The sequence below is a fragment of the Pongo pygmaeus genome, chromosome 8, assembly GCF_028885625.2.
Source record: "Pongo pygmaeus isolate AG05252 chromosome 8, NHGRI_mPonPyg2-v2.0_pri, whole genome shotgun sequence".
Taxonomy (NCBI): domain Eukaryota; kingdom Metazoa; phylum Chordata; class Mammalia; order Primates; family Hominidae; genus Pongo; species Pongo pygmaeus.
The window spans coordinates 98,415,013-98,434,116 of NC_072381.2; the positions used below are offsets into that span (position 1 = coordinate 98,415,013).

Here is a 19,104-nt window from a genome sequence, read left to right on the forward strand (position 1 = left end):
ATGTTTTATCGGCAAGGTCATCATGATCTGTATTTTCTGCCGACCTCCTAGCTCATCCTGGGACTTAGAATGCCTTAACCATCTGGAAATGCAGCCCAGTAGTTGTCAGCTTCATTTTACCCGGCCCCTATTCAAGATGGGGTTGCTCTGGTTCACACGCCTCTGACAACATGGCAGCTGAGCCATTGTGAGAATCGGGCGTGAAGAGTGAGTCTTCAAAAGCGGCTATGGCGGGAGAAAGAAGGCAGGAAACATATTTTCCGTCCACCTGGGGACTCCTCCCAAGCTGGTGGGAAGACCCGAGCAGGTTTGTAGGTTGAGGGCAGTGGCCTGAAGACAGAGCGAGTTTGAGGGTGCAAGAAACAGAGGAAATATTTGAGTAAGACACGTCCTTCCTGGAGGAGGTGTCCCTAACTCAAAGCTTAGAGGGGAGTAGGTTTAGGGGGCAGGGAGCGGCAACTGTTTCTGAGAAAGAGGAAGGAAAAGAAGATGGAGAAGTTGTGTAAAGTTTTTTTTTTCCTTTTAATTACATTTATTTTAATGCTGAATTTACTCCCGTGCCATAAGTTTTTGTTTCTTCAGTTTCTTCTGGGATATCTTTTTCTTCTGGGCAACCTCCTCTTCTGGTTTAGGAACAATCTGTTCCTTTTCAGTAAGGATCATCTCAATGTGGCAGGGAGAGCTCATGTATGGGTTGATCCGACCATGAGCTCTGTAGGTCCGGCGGCGCATCTTAGGTGCTTTGGTCACTTGGATACGCTCAATGACCAGAGAATCTACATCTAAACCCTTAAGTTCAGCATTACTCTCTGCATTTTTAAGCATGTGCAGCAAAAATTCAGCACTCTTTTTGGGCCACTGACCTTGTGTCCAGCCCCACTGCTTGGCCTGTGCACACCTGCCAACTTCACCATTGTAACGTCGGAATGGTACGCACTGTTCCTGTAAAGTGACATCTTTAAGATACTTCGTGGCTTTTCGTATATGCCTACCCTTGATGGCCTGAGCAGTTTCACGAGTGTTCTTAAAGTGAACATGAAGATTGGAACCTCTTGATTTGCATGATTTCGTGGGGTTCTCCAGGTCAAGTGAATAGCAAACCATTTTCACAGATTACCTCAGGCTGCTTAGGGAAAGAGCGAAGTTGTGTAAAGTTACTGTGGCATTTGAAGTTAAAAAACAAAGGAGTCAATTCACAGGCACTTAGAGGGGTAGGGGAGGAGAGCTGAGAGAACTCAGGTGGAGGGGAAATGGCTGACTTAGCTCTGTCTATGGGGGAAGTTAAGTGGGCTAAGAACCAGTGGGGTTGTGCAAGGGGGTGATGGAGTGGGGACTTAAGGTCTTGATGCTGCCTCTGTAGGGCCTGAAGGTTGTGGGGGAATCAGGAGCTTGGAGCCCATACCTTGAAGGCAAGGCATTTCCATAGGATTAGTAGGGGAGGGAAAAATGGCTTCCCTCTACCCTTCTAGGCTCTTCGGCCGGGCTACAAATTAAATTGACATAAAACAAATGAACAGGAGAAAAAGCATTTTGATTACATGCATACACAGAGAGTCACACCAAATATGAGACTCGAAGAAGGGCCAGAATATGGAAGCTTATATACAGCATCCTGAGCTAAAGACAGGAATAGGGGCCCAGAGCTTCTTGGGGGTGGCGGAGACAGGCAATGGGAGGGTGAAGGGAGGAGATATGTGGTGAATGGAGGTTGTCTGGTTGCGCAGATGAAAGTCGGGCAATAAACGTTTTCCGGAGCAGCCCTCTTCCTGATACAGATATTTTTTACTAATGTCCATTTTCTTTATGGATGTAAATTTCTTTTATAAAATGACAGCTTTTCAGAGCTACTGCTGTGCCTGCAGTTTCTCAGAATAAGCAGCTCAAAATATGCCAAAGAAATATATTTTGGGGTGGCATATTCTGGTCTCCTATGGTCATATTTTGGGGTGGTGTGTCCCAAGGCCCAACAGGTGTGAGTGGTGTCTGGGCTGGGGGTGGTGGGGGTGCCTCCAGTGGAGATAAGACTGAAAGTTACGGCATCTTAGAAGGCCAAAGGTCAAGGCATTCGGGGACTCCCCATGAGCGATAACAGGCAAGAGTGTGTCAGGTACCAAAGTCTTTCAGGAACAATGGAAAGGAGGGCAGAGGAGGGTGGTGATGAGGATGAGGGGAGAACTTCGTAAGTGATTGTGAAGACTTCCGATTTGAAGAGGTGGGACAGTGGTGATGGTTTAGTGACTTGGAGGAAAAAGAGGAAGCCTCAACCTTTTCTTTTTAGAGGCAGTAAGAAATACTGGGGCTTTGAGTATCAGAGTTATAGACTGAATGTATCCCCCCAAATTATTATTATTATTATTATTATTATTATTATTTTGAGATGGAGTTTCGCTCTTGTTGCCCAGGCTGGAGTGCAATGGTGTGATCTCAGCTCACTGCAACCTCCGCCTCCCAGGTTCAAGCAATTCTCCTGCCTCAGCCTCCCCAGTAGCTGGGATTACAGGTGCCTGCCACCATGCCCGGCTAATTTTTTGTATTTTTAGTAGAGATGGGGTTTCACCATGTTGGCCAGGCTGGTCTCAAACTCCTAACCTCATGTGATCCGCCCTCCTTGGCCTCCCGAAGTGCTGGAATTACAGGCGTGAGCCACCGTGCCTGGCCTGTCCCTGCCCCCAATCCCCCCATTCATAAGTTGAAATCCTAACCCCCAGTGTGACAGTATTGGGAAGTGGAGCCTTTGGGAGGTGATTAGTCATGAGGGTGCAGCCCTCATGGATGAAAGGAGTGCCCTTATACAAGGGACTACAGAGAGTCCACAGCAGCTTTAAGAAGTGTCCGAGCTAGAAGAGCTCTCAGGTCATCCAGTCTAACAGAGGGGAAAAAGGAGGCCCCAAAACGCCACAGATAAGGGAAGATGAGGGAGTTCCAGTGGGGTCATGCTGTTTAGGGCTGTGCTGGAAGCCACATGAGAGAGGGAGTGCAGTGGGGAAATGGTCAGAAGTTGTGTCCAGAGTGGATGGGCTGGAGTCAAATCCTGGTTCTCTTATTAGCACAGGGCCTAAAACTCAATAGATGTGAGTTATTGTTATAATTATTATTACTTCAACAGAGGACCAGAAATAGGTTAAGGATGGCTCTGGAAATGACTGAGAGAGATCCCAGGATCTGCAAGGTCCACAGCCAGGCCTGGCATTGGGTAGGTAGGGGTGTGTGTGTGTGTGTGTTCATGTGCGCACATGTGTTGGAGGGGTGGGCCTTGTCTCTTTCCAGGTGCACACAGGGGGTGTAAAGCTTGCCTTCTAAGTATGGGTGACATTCTGATCAGCCAAATGAGCATGCTATTGGCAAGTGAGTGTTCCTTGTTCATTTGCTCTTGATCTGAGTCCCAGGCACTGGCCTCCCCCTTTAGTGAAAGGGATATGCAAATTCTGTTTCATCTCCAGTTTCCAAGCTTGGCAGAAGCCCTCTGCCTGGAAATCGCCTTACTCTGCAGTTGACAATGCTTACTTACCTCTGCATCCTCAGGGTCTGATAGAGACTGGGTGCTCTCAGGCTGGGCGCAGTGGCTTATGCCTGTAATCCCAGCACTTTGGGAGGCTGAGGCGGGTGGATCACTTGAGGTTAGGCATTTCAGACCAGCCTGACCAACATGGTGAAACCCTGTCTCTACTAAAAATATGAAAATTAGCTGAGCGTGGTGGCGGGTGCTGTAATCCCAGCTACTCAGGAGGCTGAGGCACAGAATCGCTTGAACCCAGGAGGTGGAGGTTGCAATGAGCCAAGATCGTGCCGTGGCACTCCAGCCTGGATGACAGAGCAAGACTGTCTCAAAAAAAAAAAAAAAAAAAAAAAAAACAGAGTGGGTGCTCTCTACTTGTTCAGTTCAGTCAGTGAATGAATATGCCTTCATGGCTTTCGGGCTTTCGGTGGGGAGATGGCTCTCTCACCACCTCTACTGTGTGTTGGCTGTATGGGGTTAAGTAAGGAGGAATTTGACAAATGGGAGTTTAAATCTCACCTTTATCATTTACTACCTGTGACTTTCTCCAAATCATTTAACTTCACAGAGCCTCAAATTGCTCATCTATAAAATGCCAATAATTATTTCACCTTAGGATTCAGTGATATGTGGCTGTAACGTTCTCAGCATCATGTCTGCCTGGCACTCTTGGTAATGATGAGTATTTCTTATTGTCATCATAGAGCTGGGTATGACAGCAGGTGCAGATATGCCTTCTCTTTATTTATTTAAAGCTGAGTGCCTCTCTTGTCCCACATTCTAGAAAGTGCTAGGGATAGAAGACATTCTCCCTGCTTCCCACTTCGTATCCACTTAATTTGGTGCTTCAGTGAAAGAAAAGCCAAGCAAACCTTTTCTTGATTCCAACCCTGAGGTTGCCTTCAGCCTCAGGTTTGTTTCCCCTGCAGAGCAGCCAGGTAACTGCAAACAGCCCTGGTGTTTTGGGGTGCTCATCACAAGCAGGAGAAACCCTCTGCCTGGAAATTACTTTAATTTGCAGTTGACAAAAAGGTAAATTGCTGGCATTTTTTGCTTGGAGCCTGGAATGTAACCTTGCATGGCTGCCCCAGACATTCCAGGTGGCAGCTTCCGTTAGGCAGCCCAGATTTCTAGCTTAAAGGAGGGGGAGAAAAAGAACTTCAGTAATTTTGCAAGGGCAAACCCCTCTATCATTATTTAATTCTACCAATTTCTTTCCTTCTTTCTTTCTTTCTTTTTCTTTTCTTCTTTCTTTCTTTCCTTCCTTCCTTCCTTCTTCCTTTCTTTCCTTCCTTTTCTTTCTTTGTCTTTCTTCTTCTTTTCTCTCTCTCTCTCTTCTTTTTTTTTTTTTTTTTTTTTTTTGTGAGGCAATCTTGATCTGTCGCCCAGGCTGGAGTGCAGTGGTGTGATCTCAGCTCACTGCAACCTCTGCCTCCCAGGTTCAAGCGATTCTCCTGCCTCAGCCTCCTGAGTAGCTGGGATTACAGGTGTGTGCCACCACACCTGGCTAATTTTTGTATTTTTAGTAGATACGGGGTTTCACCATGTTGGTCAGGCTGGTCTTGAACTCCTGACCTCGTGATCTGCCTGCCTCAGCCTCCCAAAGTGCTGGGATTACAGGTGTGCGCCACCACAACTGGCTAATTTTTGTATTTTTAGTAGAGACGGGGTTTCACCATGTTGGTCAGGCTGGTCTTGAACTCCTGACCTCGTGATCTGCCCGCCTCAGCCTCCCAAAGTGTTGCGATTACAGGCGTGAGACACCGCGCCTGGCCAATTCTACCAATTTCTATTCCTTCAAGTTCCCTGCCACTCCTGTCCGTATATACAGCACAGCCAATGTGGACATCCCGTCACACGGTCTGTTTTCCTTTGCTTAATCTTCAATCCTGTATTATGACACTCTGCAGGCTGGTAATTTTTCGTTGCATGAGAGACTCCTTCCCGTGATCTACCACTGTCTGATTTGCGACTGGCTATGGGTCATGAGAGCAGGCCCCTCTGTTTTATTCCTTTGCGGGATAACTGGGATGCGGTAGGCTTTTAGTACATAATTGTTGAAGGAATGAAGGGGCGAATGAATGCGTGAGTTCCAGCGTTTCCCAAGGCCAGAGCGTTTTTGTCTGTCTAGTCATAGATTTCCATAGCATTCCAGAAGGAAGGGCATCGTTTAGATGCGGTGCTGGTCGCCTTCCACTCAAAATATGTCCCAGAGATGCCTGTCTGGGGTGGGGTTCCGTGGAATGCAGACTGAATGGAATGCCTTTTAGGCCCGGTGGGAACCTGAGGCCACTGCTGCCATCTTGTGGACAGTATTTGAAACACAGGAGAAGTGATGGCCGTTTCTCCCAAAGAAACCTTGGCTGATTCTATTATATGATGAAATATTCTCCTTAGCAGTGCATTAGGCCATGTTACCAGACCCATCCTTAACCTATTTATATTCCTCTGTTGAAATAATAATAATAACAACAACAACAACAATAACTCCCATTTACTGAGTTTTAGGCACTGTGCTAGTAAGAGAACCAGGATTTGTCCTCATCCCATCCACTCTGGACCCAACTTTTGGCCATTTCCCCACACTCTTTCGTTTCTTGAGTTCTTTCTCTTCTTTCCCTTCCAACTCTCTACTGTGATTGTGTATCAGTCCCTGTAGTCACATCTTGTCTCAATGATTTGCTTATGTGTTTGCCTTTCCAACAAGACAGTGACCACCTTGAGGACTGGTCAGAGCTGTTGAGTACAGGGATTTCATTGACCTCTGTGCACCAACTATGCACCAGGCCCTGTGCTAGATTAGGAGTGCGTGAACACACGTCAAACTGGACTGTAGGCCTTCCCAGTGTACGTGTGCAGGGTGTGTGCAAAGCCATGGGAGAGAGTTTTTCTGGAATGGGAGAGTGTGTTTCTGGAATGTATTATAATTGAAGATGGACAAAGGCAGTGGTGGAGAGATTGGTAATTTAATTAGTTATTTACAACCACATTTTTATATAAACCGGCCTCCCCAGCACTGCTCAGGTGAACCTTAACCATTATTACTATTTTTTTGAGACAGAGTTTTGCTCTTGTTACCCAAGCTGGACGGCAATGGCGCGATCTCAGCTCACTACAATCTCCACATCCCGGGTTCAAGCGATTCTCCTGCCTCAGCCTCCTGAGATCACAGGCATGCACCACCATGCCTCGCTAAGTTTTGTATTTTATTTTTAGTAGGATTGGGGTTACACCATGTTAACCAGGCTGGTCTGGAACTCTTGACCTCAGATGATCTGCCCGCTTCAGCCTCCCAAAGTGCTGGGATTATAGGCGTGAGCCACTGCACCCAGCCAACCATTATTGAATTTATATGTACAAACATTTCTTTGCCACTTACCCTGGAGCACTTGACACAGAGTTGCTTGTATGTGAAGCAATTTACTTGCAGCTGGGGATGTAAAGGGTGGAGGAGAAATAGCCTCTCTCTTTGAAACTCTCTGGGATGGAAGGGGACACAAAGTGAATATCACATATGACATATAGCCTCTATTTTAAGTTGAACTGCCCCCAACATATCCTCTGTGTTGGATGAAGAAAACACAGGCAGTTTTCATTTGAGGCAGTACTAGACAGAATCAAAGCTGATTAAAGTAAAAAGATTGTGAAATGGAATGCAAGAATTAGAATAAATGTATAAATTAAAGCAAGGCTTTCAGAAAGCTTTAAACCTCCAGGCAAAACCTAAAGGTTTTTAGTCAATTTCCCTTTGTATTGGGCTATTTGGGTAAAAGTTCACCAAGGGCTCATATGTCATGCCAGTATATAAAGCAATGTCACACAGAGTGACTGAAATCAGAGTAGCCATCTTTTCTCCTTTATTCAAGACCTGAGTATGACGTACTCATCATTGGTCAGGCACAAGGCCAGATGCTTCAGGGACAGGGAAAGAAGAGGATAGAGTCTCTGTTCCTGTTGGGGGCTGGCAGGTTTCCCAGCTTTAAGTACCAGCATCACCAGTACCACCTGTACTGTACCAGTAACAACACCTATAGGGGCTAAAGACAAAATGGAGAGACAAGAGATACAGAGAGGAAAGCAGTGAGTGAGAAAGCAGCAGAGGGAGGAGAGGGTGGGAGAGGAAAAGCAGAGTGAGGAGATGGATTCTAGAGGAGGTGGCAGAGATGACTCGGAGGCCTTAGAGGAGGCCTGGACTCAGCTCAAACAAGAAGTGTCCTCTTTGGGCCCTTCTAAAATGCCTGGCAGCAACCAGTGTCCCATGACTGTCCCCAGCAGCCTGCGAAGTTACTGCCCTTTGTGACTGCAAGGAGGTCTGATTGCTGGACCTGCATGGTGTGTGTCCCCAGCACTGGCATGTTTGTTCTGAGGTCAGGAGTATTGCAGAGAAAGCAGTCTCACTAGTATTCATATTTTTCCATCATCATGCTGTCTAAATGTGCCAGCCTTCTGGATAGAGGAGCTTGGCTTGTGACCGGGTCGGGAGTGAGAAAAGGGCATGAATGATGGCCCCCTCAAGTGAGGGAAAGCTTCTGAAACAAGCATGCCTGCAGGAGCCTGAGCGAGTATGTGCATGTGGCACTGGCATGAACCCACTTCTGCGCAGAGGTGGCGTGGCTTCCACCCAGGTGTGACCTCTGGATGCCATCCCCACCTGCATGCCGGGCTCACAGAGATGTCCCCCGGCAGCAGCAAAGGGCCTGGAGGCCCGTCCTCCCTGAGAGCAGAGCTTTGATCTTTTCACCATCAGGCTCATTATCAAATGTCTCAGGGAAAGGAAAAATATTTGGGAAAGAATTTAAAAGCTGTACTCTTTGAAATAGGTATGAATGTCAGCCATCTCAGCATAGTTCTTCAAAGGACTGTGCTTTTGTAGTATGCTCTGACTTTTATTAAAAGCTATTATGGGAAACATTTCTGCCCTCTACAAATATACAAATAAGAACAACAAGGCTGGGCACGGTGGCTCACGCCTGTAATCCCAGCACTTTGGGAGGCCAAGGCAAGCGGATCAGCTGAGGTCAGGAGTTCAAGACCAGACTGGTCAACATGGCGAAACCCCGTCTCCACTTAAAATACAAAAATTAGCTGGGCAGGGTGACGGGTGCCTGTAATCCCAGCTACTTGGAAGGCTGAGGCATGAGAATTGCTTAAGCCTGGGAGGGGGAGGTTGCAGTGAGCCAAGATCACACCACTGCACTCCAGCCTGAGTGATAGAGTAAGACTCTGTCTCAAAAAAAAAAAAAGAAGAACTGTTAATAGTAATGGGAACTTCATGAATGTAGGAACTGTACTAAGATCCTGATGAGCCATTTCTGTCACCTTTTGGTATAATAACTTTTTTTTCTGAAGGCCTGTATGTTTTTACTATGAACCCTAAAATCTGAGACAGGTCTCAGTCAATTTAGGAAGTTTATTTTGCCAAAGTTAAGGATGCGTGCCCATTACACAGCCTCAGGAGTTCCTGATGACATGTGCCCAAGGTGGTCGGGGCACAGCTTGGTTTTATCCATTTTAGGAGACAGGAGACATGAATCAATATATGTAAGATGTATACTGTTTCCATTCAGAAAGGCAGGACAACTCAAAGTGGGAAGGGCCAGATCATAGGTAGGTAAGAGATTGGCAAAATAAACTTTAAACTTTCTGTTTTTGTTTTGTTGTTGTTGTTGTTGTTGTTTGAGATAGAGTCTTGCTCTGTCGCCCAGGCTGGAGTGCTGTGGCGTGATCTTGGCTCACTGCACGCTCTGCCTCCCGGGTTCACGCCATTCTCCTGCCTCAGCCTCCCGAGTAGCTGGGACTACAGGCGCCTGCCACCACGCCCGGCTAATTTTTTGTATTTTTAGTAGAGATGGGGTTTCACCGTGTTAGCCAGGATGGTCTCGATCTCCTGACCTTGTGATCCGCCCGCCTCAGCCTCCCAAAGTGCTGGAATTATGGGTGTGAGCCACTGAGCCCTGCCACAAAATAAACTTTCTAAATAGACTGAGACCTGTCTCAGATATTTGGGGTTCACAAGACAAAGGTTGCATTCTTTTGAGTTTCTAATGAGACTTTTCAAAGGAGGCAACCAGATATGCATTTATCTCAGCAGAGGGATGACTTTGAGTTCTGTCTGTCCTTTGTCCACAACAAATTTCCTTGTGACGGAGGTGTGTAGCTATGTAGCTTTTTTATCTTAGTATCTTAGTAGATATCTTTTTTTTTTGGATGGAGTCTCACTTTGCCGCCGCCCAGGCTGGAGTGCAGTGGTGTGATCTTGGCTCACTGCAACCTTCACCTCCCAGGTTCAAGTGATTCTCCAGCCTCAGCCCCCTGAGTAGCAGGTGCCCACCACCACATTTGGCTAATTTTTTGTATTTTTAGTAGAGACGGGGTTTTACCATGTTAGCCAGGCTGGTCTCGAACTCCTGGCGTTAAGTGATCCACCCACCTCGGCCTCCCAAAGTGCTGGGATTAAAGGCATGAGCCACCGCGCCTGGCCTTTAATAAATATCTTTTTTAGGAATAGAATGGGCGGCAAGTTTGCCCTAAGCAGTTCTCAGCTTGACTTTTCCCTTTGGCTTAATGATTTTGAGGTCCCAAGATTTATCTTCCTTTCATATTACCAACCAGTTAAGAACAGCGAGAGGACAAATATTCCCCTCACGGATGTTCCAAGTCGCTTTTTAAACCCAAATCAGAGCAGTACATTGACTCTTAGAACATTTGCTTTTCTTCTTATACCTTTATTTTAATCTTGTGGAAATTCTATTTTACTGCTTGATTCTACTTTTTGTCTTTTTTTGTGAGTTAACTTAAAGTGCCCTCTCCTCTTTTTAAAAGAAATATGAAGAAGTTTAATTTGAAAATTGATGAGGCTTCAAGACAGACTTGTAGATCTTAGCGTCCTGGATGGGGACTTGCTCAACGTATTTGAAGCATATTGAAGATTCTTTAGTAGAATTCACATTTTCCAAGAGCAAAGAGTCCAAATACATGCTCTTTCTAAAGGGCACTGGAGGACTTCTCTACTTCTCCCGACTCAGAGGGGAGACTACTGTCCCAACAGGAGGTCCTCAAAGCAGACTTATGGCAGGCCCCTTCTTCCCCATTGCGTTTGAGGGCCAGCAATCAAGGTGGAGAAAAGCACCCCATGGAGATGGAAAGAGTGGCTAAGGAATGGCCATTAATTCTGGCTGGAACCTTCTCAAGACTCTACTTGGGGCAGGGTATAAATTGGTACTACATTTCAGGAAGCAACTGGCAATGTATCTCAAGGGCATTAAATATGCTCGTGCCCTTTGACTCAGGAATTCTCCTTTGACTCAGGAGTGAATAAGAAATTCATTTGTCCATTCAATGATGCTGCTCTGTCTCATGCACAAGGTTGGGTGAATAAGACAAACATTGTCCCTGACCTTATACTGTTAACAATTTAATAGATCTAGAGGCCCCAAAATACAGGCAAAGATCTTTGTCCATGGATGTTTAAAGCAGCATTGTAAATAGCAAAGAATTGGAAACAATATATATTGTTATATATATCCTCAGTGATAGGGGATTAGTTAAATTAGAGTAGATCAGTGTGATGGAATTTTAAATGACCATTATAAATTAGGTTTTGAAATTCATAAATTGTGGAAAATGTTTATGAAACGTAATTTTGTTTTTTTTAGATGGAATCTCACTCTGTTGCCCAGGCTGAAGTGCAGTGGCGCAATCTCAGCTCACCACAACCTCTGCCTCCTGGGTTCAAGCGATTCTCCTGCCTCAGCCTCCCAAGTAGCTGGAACTACAGGCACGCGCCACCATGCCCAGCTAATTTTTGTATTTTTAGTAGAGACGGGATTTCACTATGTTGGCCAGGCTGGTCTCGAACTCCTGACCTCGTGATCCGCCCACCTCGGCCTCCCAAAGTGCTGGGATTACAGGCGTCAGCCACAGCGCCCGGCCTATGAAATACAATTTTAAGAGAGGGAAGAAAAGCAAGATATAAAACTGGAGAGTTGGCTAGGCATGGTGGCTCATGCTGGTAATCCCAGCACTTTGGGAGACTAAAGCAGTTGGATCACTTGAGCCCAGGAGTTCGAGACCAGTCTGGGCAACAAGACAAAACTCCTTTTCTACAAAACAAAAATAAAAACAAAAATTAGCCAGACATGGTGATGCGTGCTTGTAGTCCCAGCTATGTGGGGGGCTGAGGTGGGAGGATCATCTGAACCCGGGGAGGTCATTGAGCCATGATTGTGTCACTGTACTCCAGCCTGGGCAACAGAGCAAGCTCCTGTCACAAAAAAAAAAACACAAAAGCCTTGGAGAATCATGAAGGCAAGGCCAGGGAAGTTCTGGAGGTGGGATCCCAATTTTATGTCTTTAAAAAGGGCAAGAGTAGAAGGAAACACCACAAAATAATGTTAACAGTACTTATCTCATGATAGTGAGATTATGGATTTTTAATGTTCTTTTTTTATGCTTTTTCCCAATAAAGTGTCTGCAGTCAATATAGATGAATTTTAAAATTTTTGAAGAAAAAAATATTTCTAGGAGTTATGTTCAGGGCTTCTATGCTGTGGATATAAAGGAAGAATTATCCCTTAGATTCCCCCAGCTGTAACATTCCTTCTAGGCCAAGCTTGTGTAACCTGCGGCCCAGAGGCCACATGCGGCCCAGGACGGCTTTGAACGCGGCCCAATACAAATTCGTAAACTTTCTTAAAACGTTATGAGCGGGTTTTTTTTGTTGTTTTTTTTTGCAATTTTTTTTTTTTTAATCTCATCAGCTATCGTTAGTGTTAATGTATTTTATGTGTGGCCCAAGACAATTCTTCTTCTTCCAGTGTGGACCAGGGAAGCCAAAAGATTACATACCTCTGGTTTTGGATTTATTCATTTGTAATGTGTAGCTACAGTGCACTCACATTCACCACTTTATAGTATTTTATTAAATGACTATACCTCAATTTATTATCCAATCTACTGTTAATGGAAAACATGAGAGTTTCTCCAATGTTCTGCAATTTCAAACATTTAAAAATTTTTCTTGAAGTGCACTGTGTTAATGTCTCTTTAGGGTACAAATCTAAGAGTAGGGTTGCTGGGTCACAGAGCAGGGACTGATACCTTTAGTAGATAATGACAAATTGGTTTTTACTGTGGTTTTACCTGTTTAAACATCTACCAGCTATGTATAAACATATATGTTGTTGCACAGCCCTCTTGAGTCCTTGATGTCAAAGACTTTTAAATTTTTTGCCAATTTGGAGGATGTGAAATGATAGTTCATTGTGGTTTTAATTTATATTTTCTTCCTTTTTAATCAAATTGAGCATTGCCATATTGGCCATGTGAATTTTCGTTGCTGAGAGGAGCCTGTTCAGGAGATGCTGTTTGTATGCCCCTGGAATCTTGGGGTCATGGCTGACTTGGAGCAGCTGGGGAGGGTGAGGAGGGCCCAGGAAGGAGGGGGGTGCTGCCCTGAAGTCCAGCGTGGAGCCATGGGGAGCAGGGGCCTGGCCACAATGGCAGAGACATGTAGAGGGTGCTGCCCAGCAGGGAACTTCTGGTTGATTCTCTGTCTTGGTTAGAGGCAAGCCTACTCTGGTTACTTTGATAACAAAATGTACCCATGTCCCAATCTCAGCATCCTGAGGAGCTGGGCAGCAAACGTCCATGGTGCAAGGCAGGGGACTTGGGGTGACTGGCAGGCACACGACTCCCAACAATTTCTGCACAGTGAAATGCTGGTAGACTTTTCAATGTGTTGGGAGAAGCTCAAAATATAATCTTTAATGTGACTTTTTCCAATGGTTAAACATCGTCAGCTAGTTAAATAAAGGTGGTTTGGGCCAAATCAGCTGTGCTGGAGGTAGCTGTCAAAAGGCTCAAAGTGACCCGAGCTTTGGTTATGAGATGATTCACTCCTCATAACCAAATCAGCAAGTATTACCTGTCTCCTGAGGCCTGGGGACCTAGTTTTGTGTAGGGAACAGGAGAAAAAATAGGCCCCTGACTTCATGGAGGCATCTGTCTCAGAGGACACTCATTCTTTTAGCACTTTTTTGTGTGTGATAAAACAGGCATGACGTAAAATTTACTACTTGTAACTGTTCAGTCGCATTAAGTGCATTCACATTGTTGCGCGCCACAGAACTCTTTTCATCTTACAAAATGGAAATTCTGTACTCATTAAACACTGGCTCCCCATTCCTCCCCTTCCCCTAGCCTCCTCCGGCAGCCACCATTCTACTTTTTGTCTCTATAGATTTATTTATTTATTTATTTATTTATTTAGAGACAGACTCTCGCTCTGTTGCTCAGGCTGGAGTGCAGTGGTGTGATCTCGGCTCACTGCAACATCCGTCTCCCAGGTTCAAGTGATTCTCCTGCCTCAGCCTTCCGAGTAGCTGGGATTACAGGCATGCACCACCACACCCTGCTAATTTTTGTATTTTTAGTAGAGACGTGGTTTCACCATGTTGGCCAGGCTGGTCTTGAACTCCTCATCTCAGGTGATCTGCCCGCCTGGGCCTCCCAAAGTGCTGGGATTACAGGCATGAGCCACCAATCCTGGCCATCTCTATAAATTTGACTACTCTAGGAACCTCATATAAATGGAATCATACAACATTTGTCCTTTTGCATCTGGCTTATTTCATTCACCTAACATAATGCCTTCAAGAGTCACCCATGTTGTAGCATGGGACAGAATTTCCTTTCTTTTTAAACCCAAATAATATTCCATTGTATGTAGATACCACATTTTGTTTATCCATTCATCCATCCATGAACGTCTTAGTCCATTTGGGCTGCTCTTAGAGAATACCATAGACTAGGGGCTTATAAACAACAGACATTTATTTCTAACAGTTCTGGAGGTTGGAAAGTCTAAGCTCAAGGCTCTAGCAGATTCAGTGTCTGTTAAGAACTTGCTTCCTGGTTCACAGATGACCATCTTCTTTTTTTTTTTTTTTTTTTGGTGAGACGGAGTCTCACTCTGTCACCCAGGCTGGAGTGCGGTGGCACCATCTCGGCTCACTGGAAGCTCCGCCTCTCGGGTTCATGCCATTCTCCTGCCTCAGCCTCCCCAGTAGCTGGGACTACAGGCGCCTGCCACCATGCCCGGCTCTATTTTTAGTAGAGACGGGGTTTCACTGTGTTAGCCAGGATGGTCTCAATCTCCTGACCTTGTGATCCGCCTGCCTCGGCCTCCCAAAGTGCTGGGATTACAGGCGTGAGCCACCGTGCCCGGCCACAGATGACCATCTTCTTGTTGTGTCTTAACCACTCGGCCACCTCGTCATTATCGTCTTGCTGTGTCTTTATATGGTGGAAAGGACAAGGGACCTTATGTGAGTCTCTTTGATAAGGACACTAATCCCAGCCATGGGGCCCCTACCCTCATGACCTAATCACCTCTCAAAAGTCTCACCTTGTAATGGTTCCATTACGAACCATTGCCTTGGGGGTTCAGATTTCAACACAGGAATTTGGGTTAGGGCCACAAATATTCAGTCTATAGCAGATTGTTTCTACCTTTTGGCTATTGTGAGTAATGCTGCTATGAACATGGGTGTACAAAAATCTCTTCGAAATCCTTGCTTTCAATTTCTCTTTTGGCTATATACCTAGCAGTAGAATTGCTGGATTGTATGGTAATTATGTATTTAATTTTTTGAGGAATTGCCCTACTCTCCTAGCATTTTTTGTTTTAGAGACGAAGTCTTACTCTGTCACACAGGCTGGAGTGCAGTGGTGGGATCATGGCTCACTGCAGCCTCTGTCTCTCAGGATCAAGCCATCCTCCCACCTCAGCCTCCTGAGTAGCTGGGACTACAGGCACGTACCACCATCCCTGGCAATTTATTTTTATTTTTTTGTAGTGACAGAGTCTCCCTATGTTGCCTAGGCTGGTCTTGAACTCCTGACCTCAAGCGATCTTCCCTACTCAGCCTCCCAAAGTGCTGGGATTACAGCCGTGAGATTACACCATGCCTGGCCTTTCTTAATATTTTTTACCTGCTTTCTTTAATTCTGATTGTGCAGTTAGAACTTGAGGGAAAATCAGCCTCATTTTGGACAGTGTTGATTTGTTTCTTTTCTAAGGCCACATTGCAAGAGCAGAACAGCTATTACCTTCCAGCCTCTATCTGTTTGGCTGTTCTTGTCCCATAATGATGATGACAATTAGAAAAATGATTAGGATGATAAAATATATTGAGGTCTTACTTTGTCCCAAGCATGATTTGAAACACTTTAACATATTGTAAGTCATTTTATCTTCACGATCATTCTATGGAGATTGTTACCCTAATTTTACAGATGAAGAAACTGAGTCACAGAGAAGCAGACCCATAAAACGATGCTGGGGTGGACAAGATCATTTCATTCAATGCTTACTTTCACCAATGAGGGAAAGGAGCCCCTGAGGGGAGATGCCTCAGGTCATAAACCAAGCTGGGGTGAACTTGCAGGCTTCCAGACGTCTGGAATCCCCTGGCCCCATGCTCTTGCTGCCTCTAAGACAGGATTCCATTCATTTATTTTGTTTATCCCAGTGACCCAGGCAAAACCTCATCTGAGAGGCTTCTGTGCTGAGTCTGAATCCAGCTGGATCTTCCTGGTTGACCTCCTGATCATCACTGAGGCAGGACTGAGCTGAAATATGATGGGGGAGGATTACAGGTTTGGCTCTAGGATTTTGTGAAAACACATGGAAGTAGCATATTAATATTAGTCAAGGACTGAAAGAGCCTTTTTAAGAACTTGAGATAAATTTTAGCAAAATCAGGTTGCCCCGAGGAGCATTCAATGTACCGTGAGAGAGTCTCTCAAAAAATTACGTCTTTTTTCCCTTGTTCAGTTTATTTAAATAGTAAAAACCTGGAGTCTGCATCTCTTGCAAACTTGCACCCCTGAAATGATGAGTCAGACACTACGTGTGGTGAGCCTGTGTTTTTCATTATGTTCTCTTACTCGTTAGGGTTTGCAGTTAGTCCATGTTACACGTTTCCTTCGTGTTTTTCTTGAACTTCATGAACTCTGGCATTTCATTTCATGGATGTATATCCAAGGGAAAAGTAGCCTTCCTTTGATCTTCCTCAGGACCCCATTATGTTTAACCTAAGAAAGATTAGGGAGTTTTCGTTCAACGCTGAACAAACACAAAATTCAGCTGCAAAAATGGCGAGTGCTTAATCTATTTACAACATCAACTCCATTATGAACTAATTCCACAGCAAGCTGACTTTGAAAAGAATTCTTCTGAATAGAATTCCCATCTGCCTTTGGAGGCTGGATGCATATGGTCCGGAGTACTAAATGTATTAGCCTCACAAAGGAATCTATTTAGCACAAAATATGTACACCGTAGAGAGTGTTTAAACTTTGAGATCACCGTGGCTGTTGGTTCCCTAGATGGGAGTCGAGTTGCTCTTTGTACCCTCTCTGTCTCCCTGAACAGAATGGGGAGTTTCTGGAAAGTTCCGTCACCTTCTAGTTGTGTTTGTCACAACATCTGCTTCACGGTGGTGAAACAAGTCAGCTCCAGTCCTATGACAAACAATTCTGTGAGCTGGGGTGAGCTTGGAAGGGCAAAGAGCTGCCACTTGACCAGCACTTGGACTCCAGACAGCTCAGCTTCCCTCTGCCCATTTGGGGTTTCCCAAATGGGTTTTTGAATCTGTCCATCTTTTAAATAGCCCTTTAATGCAACATGCAGGTCTGATTGTGACATATTATTTTTTCTAGCCTTAAAACGAGAAAGGAAGAACAAAACAAAATCAAGTGTTAGCCTGTCAGGATTTTCAGTTCCCTGTCATGTCACGGCATTGATGGAGATTTATTTTCCTAATGAAGGCTCTGGCATTAATGGTGGCACTTGCTAGAATCAGTTAGGACTAAGTGTTATTTAATTCACGGTGAAGCGACAATCTGACTGGACTGTGATTAGTTCCAGCTTTTAACTATCATTTATAGGTCACCAGGCGGCTAACAACCTCAATTGAGAGACCATTATCTTTTGACAAGATGAAGCTTTTTTTCTGGGGGATAGAAGGGGAGACAGAGGAGTTCTACCCAGAAAGCCCAGCTCCTTGCTTTCCATGGGAATAACTTCATTCCTACGAGAGCTTTGATGCTACTTACTCAAAGGTTCCACGCTACAGTCACACACTGTTTAAGACCAGGATATGTTATGAGAAATGTGTTATTAGGTGATTTTGTTATTGTATAAACATCATAGAAGGTATTTACACTAACCTAGATGATACAGCCTGCACACACCTCTGCTCTATGGTACAGCCTGTCGCTCGTAAACTACAAACCTGTCCAGCATGTTACTCTACTAAACGCTGCAGGTAATGTAATACAATGGTAGGTATTTGTGTATCTAAACATCTTAATATAGAAAAGCTACTCTAAAAACATGGTATTATACACCTACAGTATGGGCATCAGGGTGAGACCTTCTCTCCAAAAAAATATAATCTTACGGGATCACTATTATACCATCCAGTCTGCCATTGACCAAAATGTTGTTATGTGGCACAAGGCTACAGTAGATTCTGGTTAGGTATTGTGAAGTCAAAGAAGGAAAAGACTTTCTCATAGCCATTCATTTATCCACTCAGCAACTCTTCCTTGAGGGAGTCATTGCAGGAGGGTGTATTGGTAGGGTTCCCTGGTACGAAGGCTAATATTCGGCCTGCACATACTGGTATGGCTGTTGTAGTTTTTTTTTTTTTTTTTTTTAAATAGTGTGTATCCCCCATGATGGGTTGGCACATCTATTCTGATTGGTTGGTGCCAGTGCCATACTGATTGTTAAAAATTCCAAATAACACCCTTGCCTGGAGTGTTCTTTTGTGACGCTTACTTTTTCTGCAAGAAAATGCCATTTTCAGTTAAATTCCGTTTCACCATTAGAGTGTCTCCTTTATTAGATAAAAGCTGTAGACTCTTAGTTAAGGTCTAAGCAAGATGACATGACGTTGTTAGAAAGTAGTAGTTTGGGTGTAGGTATAATATGATTTGAAAAAATTGGGAGGTTATATGTGCTTGGGGGCCTGGACCCAGAAGAGCTTGCTTCTCTTCTTGAGGACCATGGCAATACTCAGTCAGCCTCCTAAGACAGAGGTCTACAGGGGGAGCCTGAATAACAAATAAGAATTATACCTCTGTTCCACTGGAACAATGCAATCGTTCCTGCTACCACCCCACACACAGCAACCTGTACCGTGCTGCTCGGAGTGGCAAGAGCTGATCTCTTCCTACCCCCTGAAACTGGGATCGTCCTTTCCTTCTGGGTCTTGGGAAGGTGGGAGACAGCCTTACATCTTAATCTTGCTTTTGCTTCCCTTCTATATGTGAGTCTGTGTTTTCTGTATAGAAGTCCCACAGTTAAAAGGAAAAGAACCTTTTTTTAGTGCTACTTTTGGAACCAGAACTTCTGACTTTTACCAGTCAAATGCAACGCCTAAAGCTACCTGCTGGGCATTGGGAGTTGTGAAGGCACTTTACACACATGCTGCCCTTCATCCCTCACCTCAATCCAGTGAGATAGGCATTATTTCTCCCAAGTCCTGGATGAGACTGAGGCAAGACCCGAGATGCAAACCCAGGGCTGCTGCTTC

At 44.9% G+C, this 19,104-nt stretch overlaps 1 protein-coding gene across 1 annotated transcript; it reads right to left on the reverse strand.

The window, feature by feature from the left end:
- Nucleotides 1-508: 508 nt before the first annotated feature.
- On the reverse strand, nt 509-1,133 carry LOC129006186 (large ribosomal subunit protein uL22-like). The gene has a single exon (XM_054435600.2). The coding sequence runs from the start codon at nt 1,102-1,104 to the stop codon at nt 550-552; it is 555 nt and encodes a 184-aa protein (XP_054291575.1). The 5' UTR covers nt 1,105-1,133; the 3' UTR covers nt 509-549.
- Between the last annotated feature and the right edge of the window lie 17,971 nt (nt 1,134-19,104).

Bases quoted from the DNA above. Each gene is read 5' to 3' on its own strand.
- LOC129006186 (XM_054435600.2), bottom strand. From the start codon at position 1,104: ATGGTTTGCTATTCACTTGACCTGGAGAACCCCACGAAATCATGCAAA.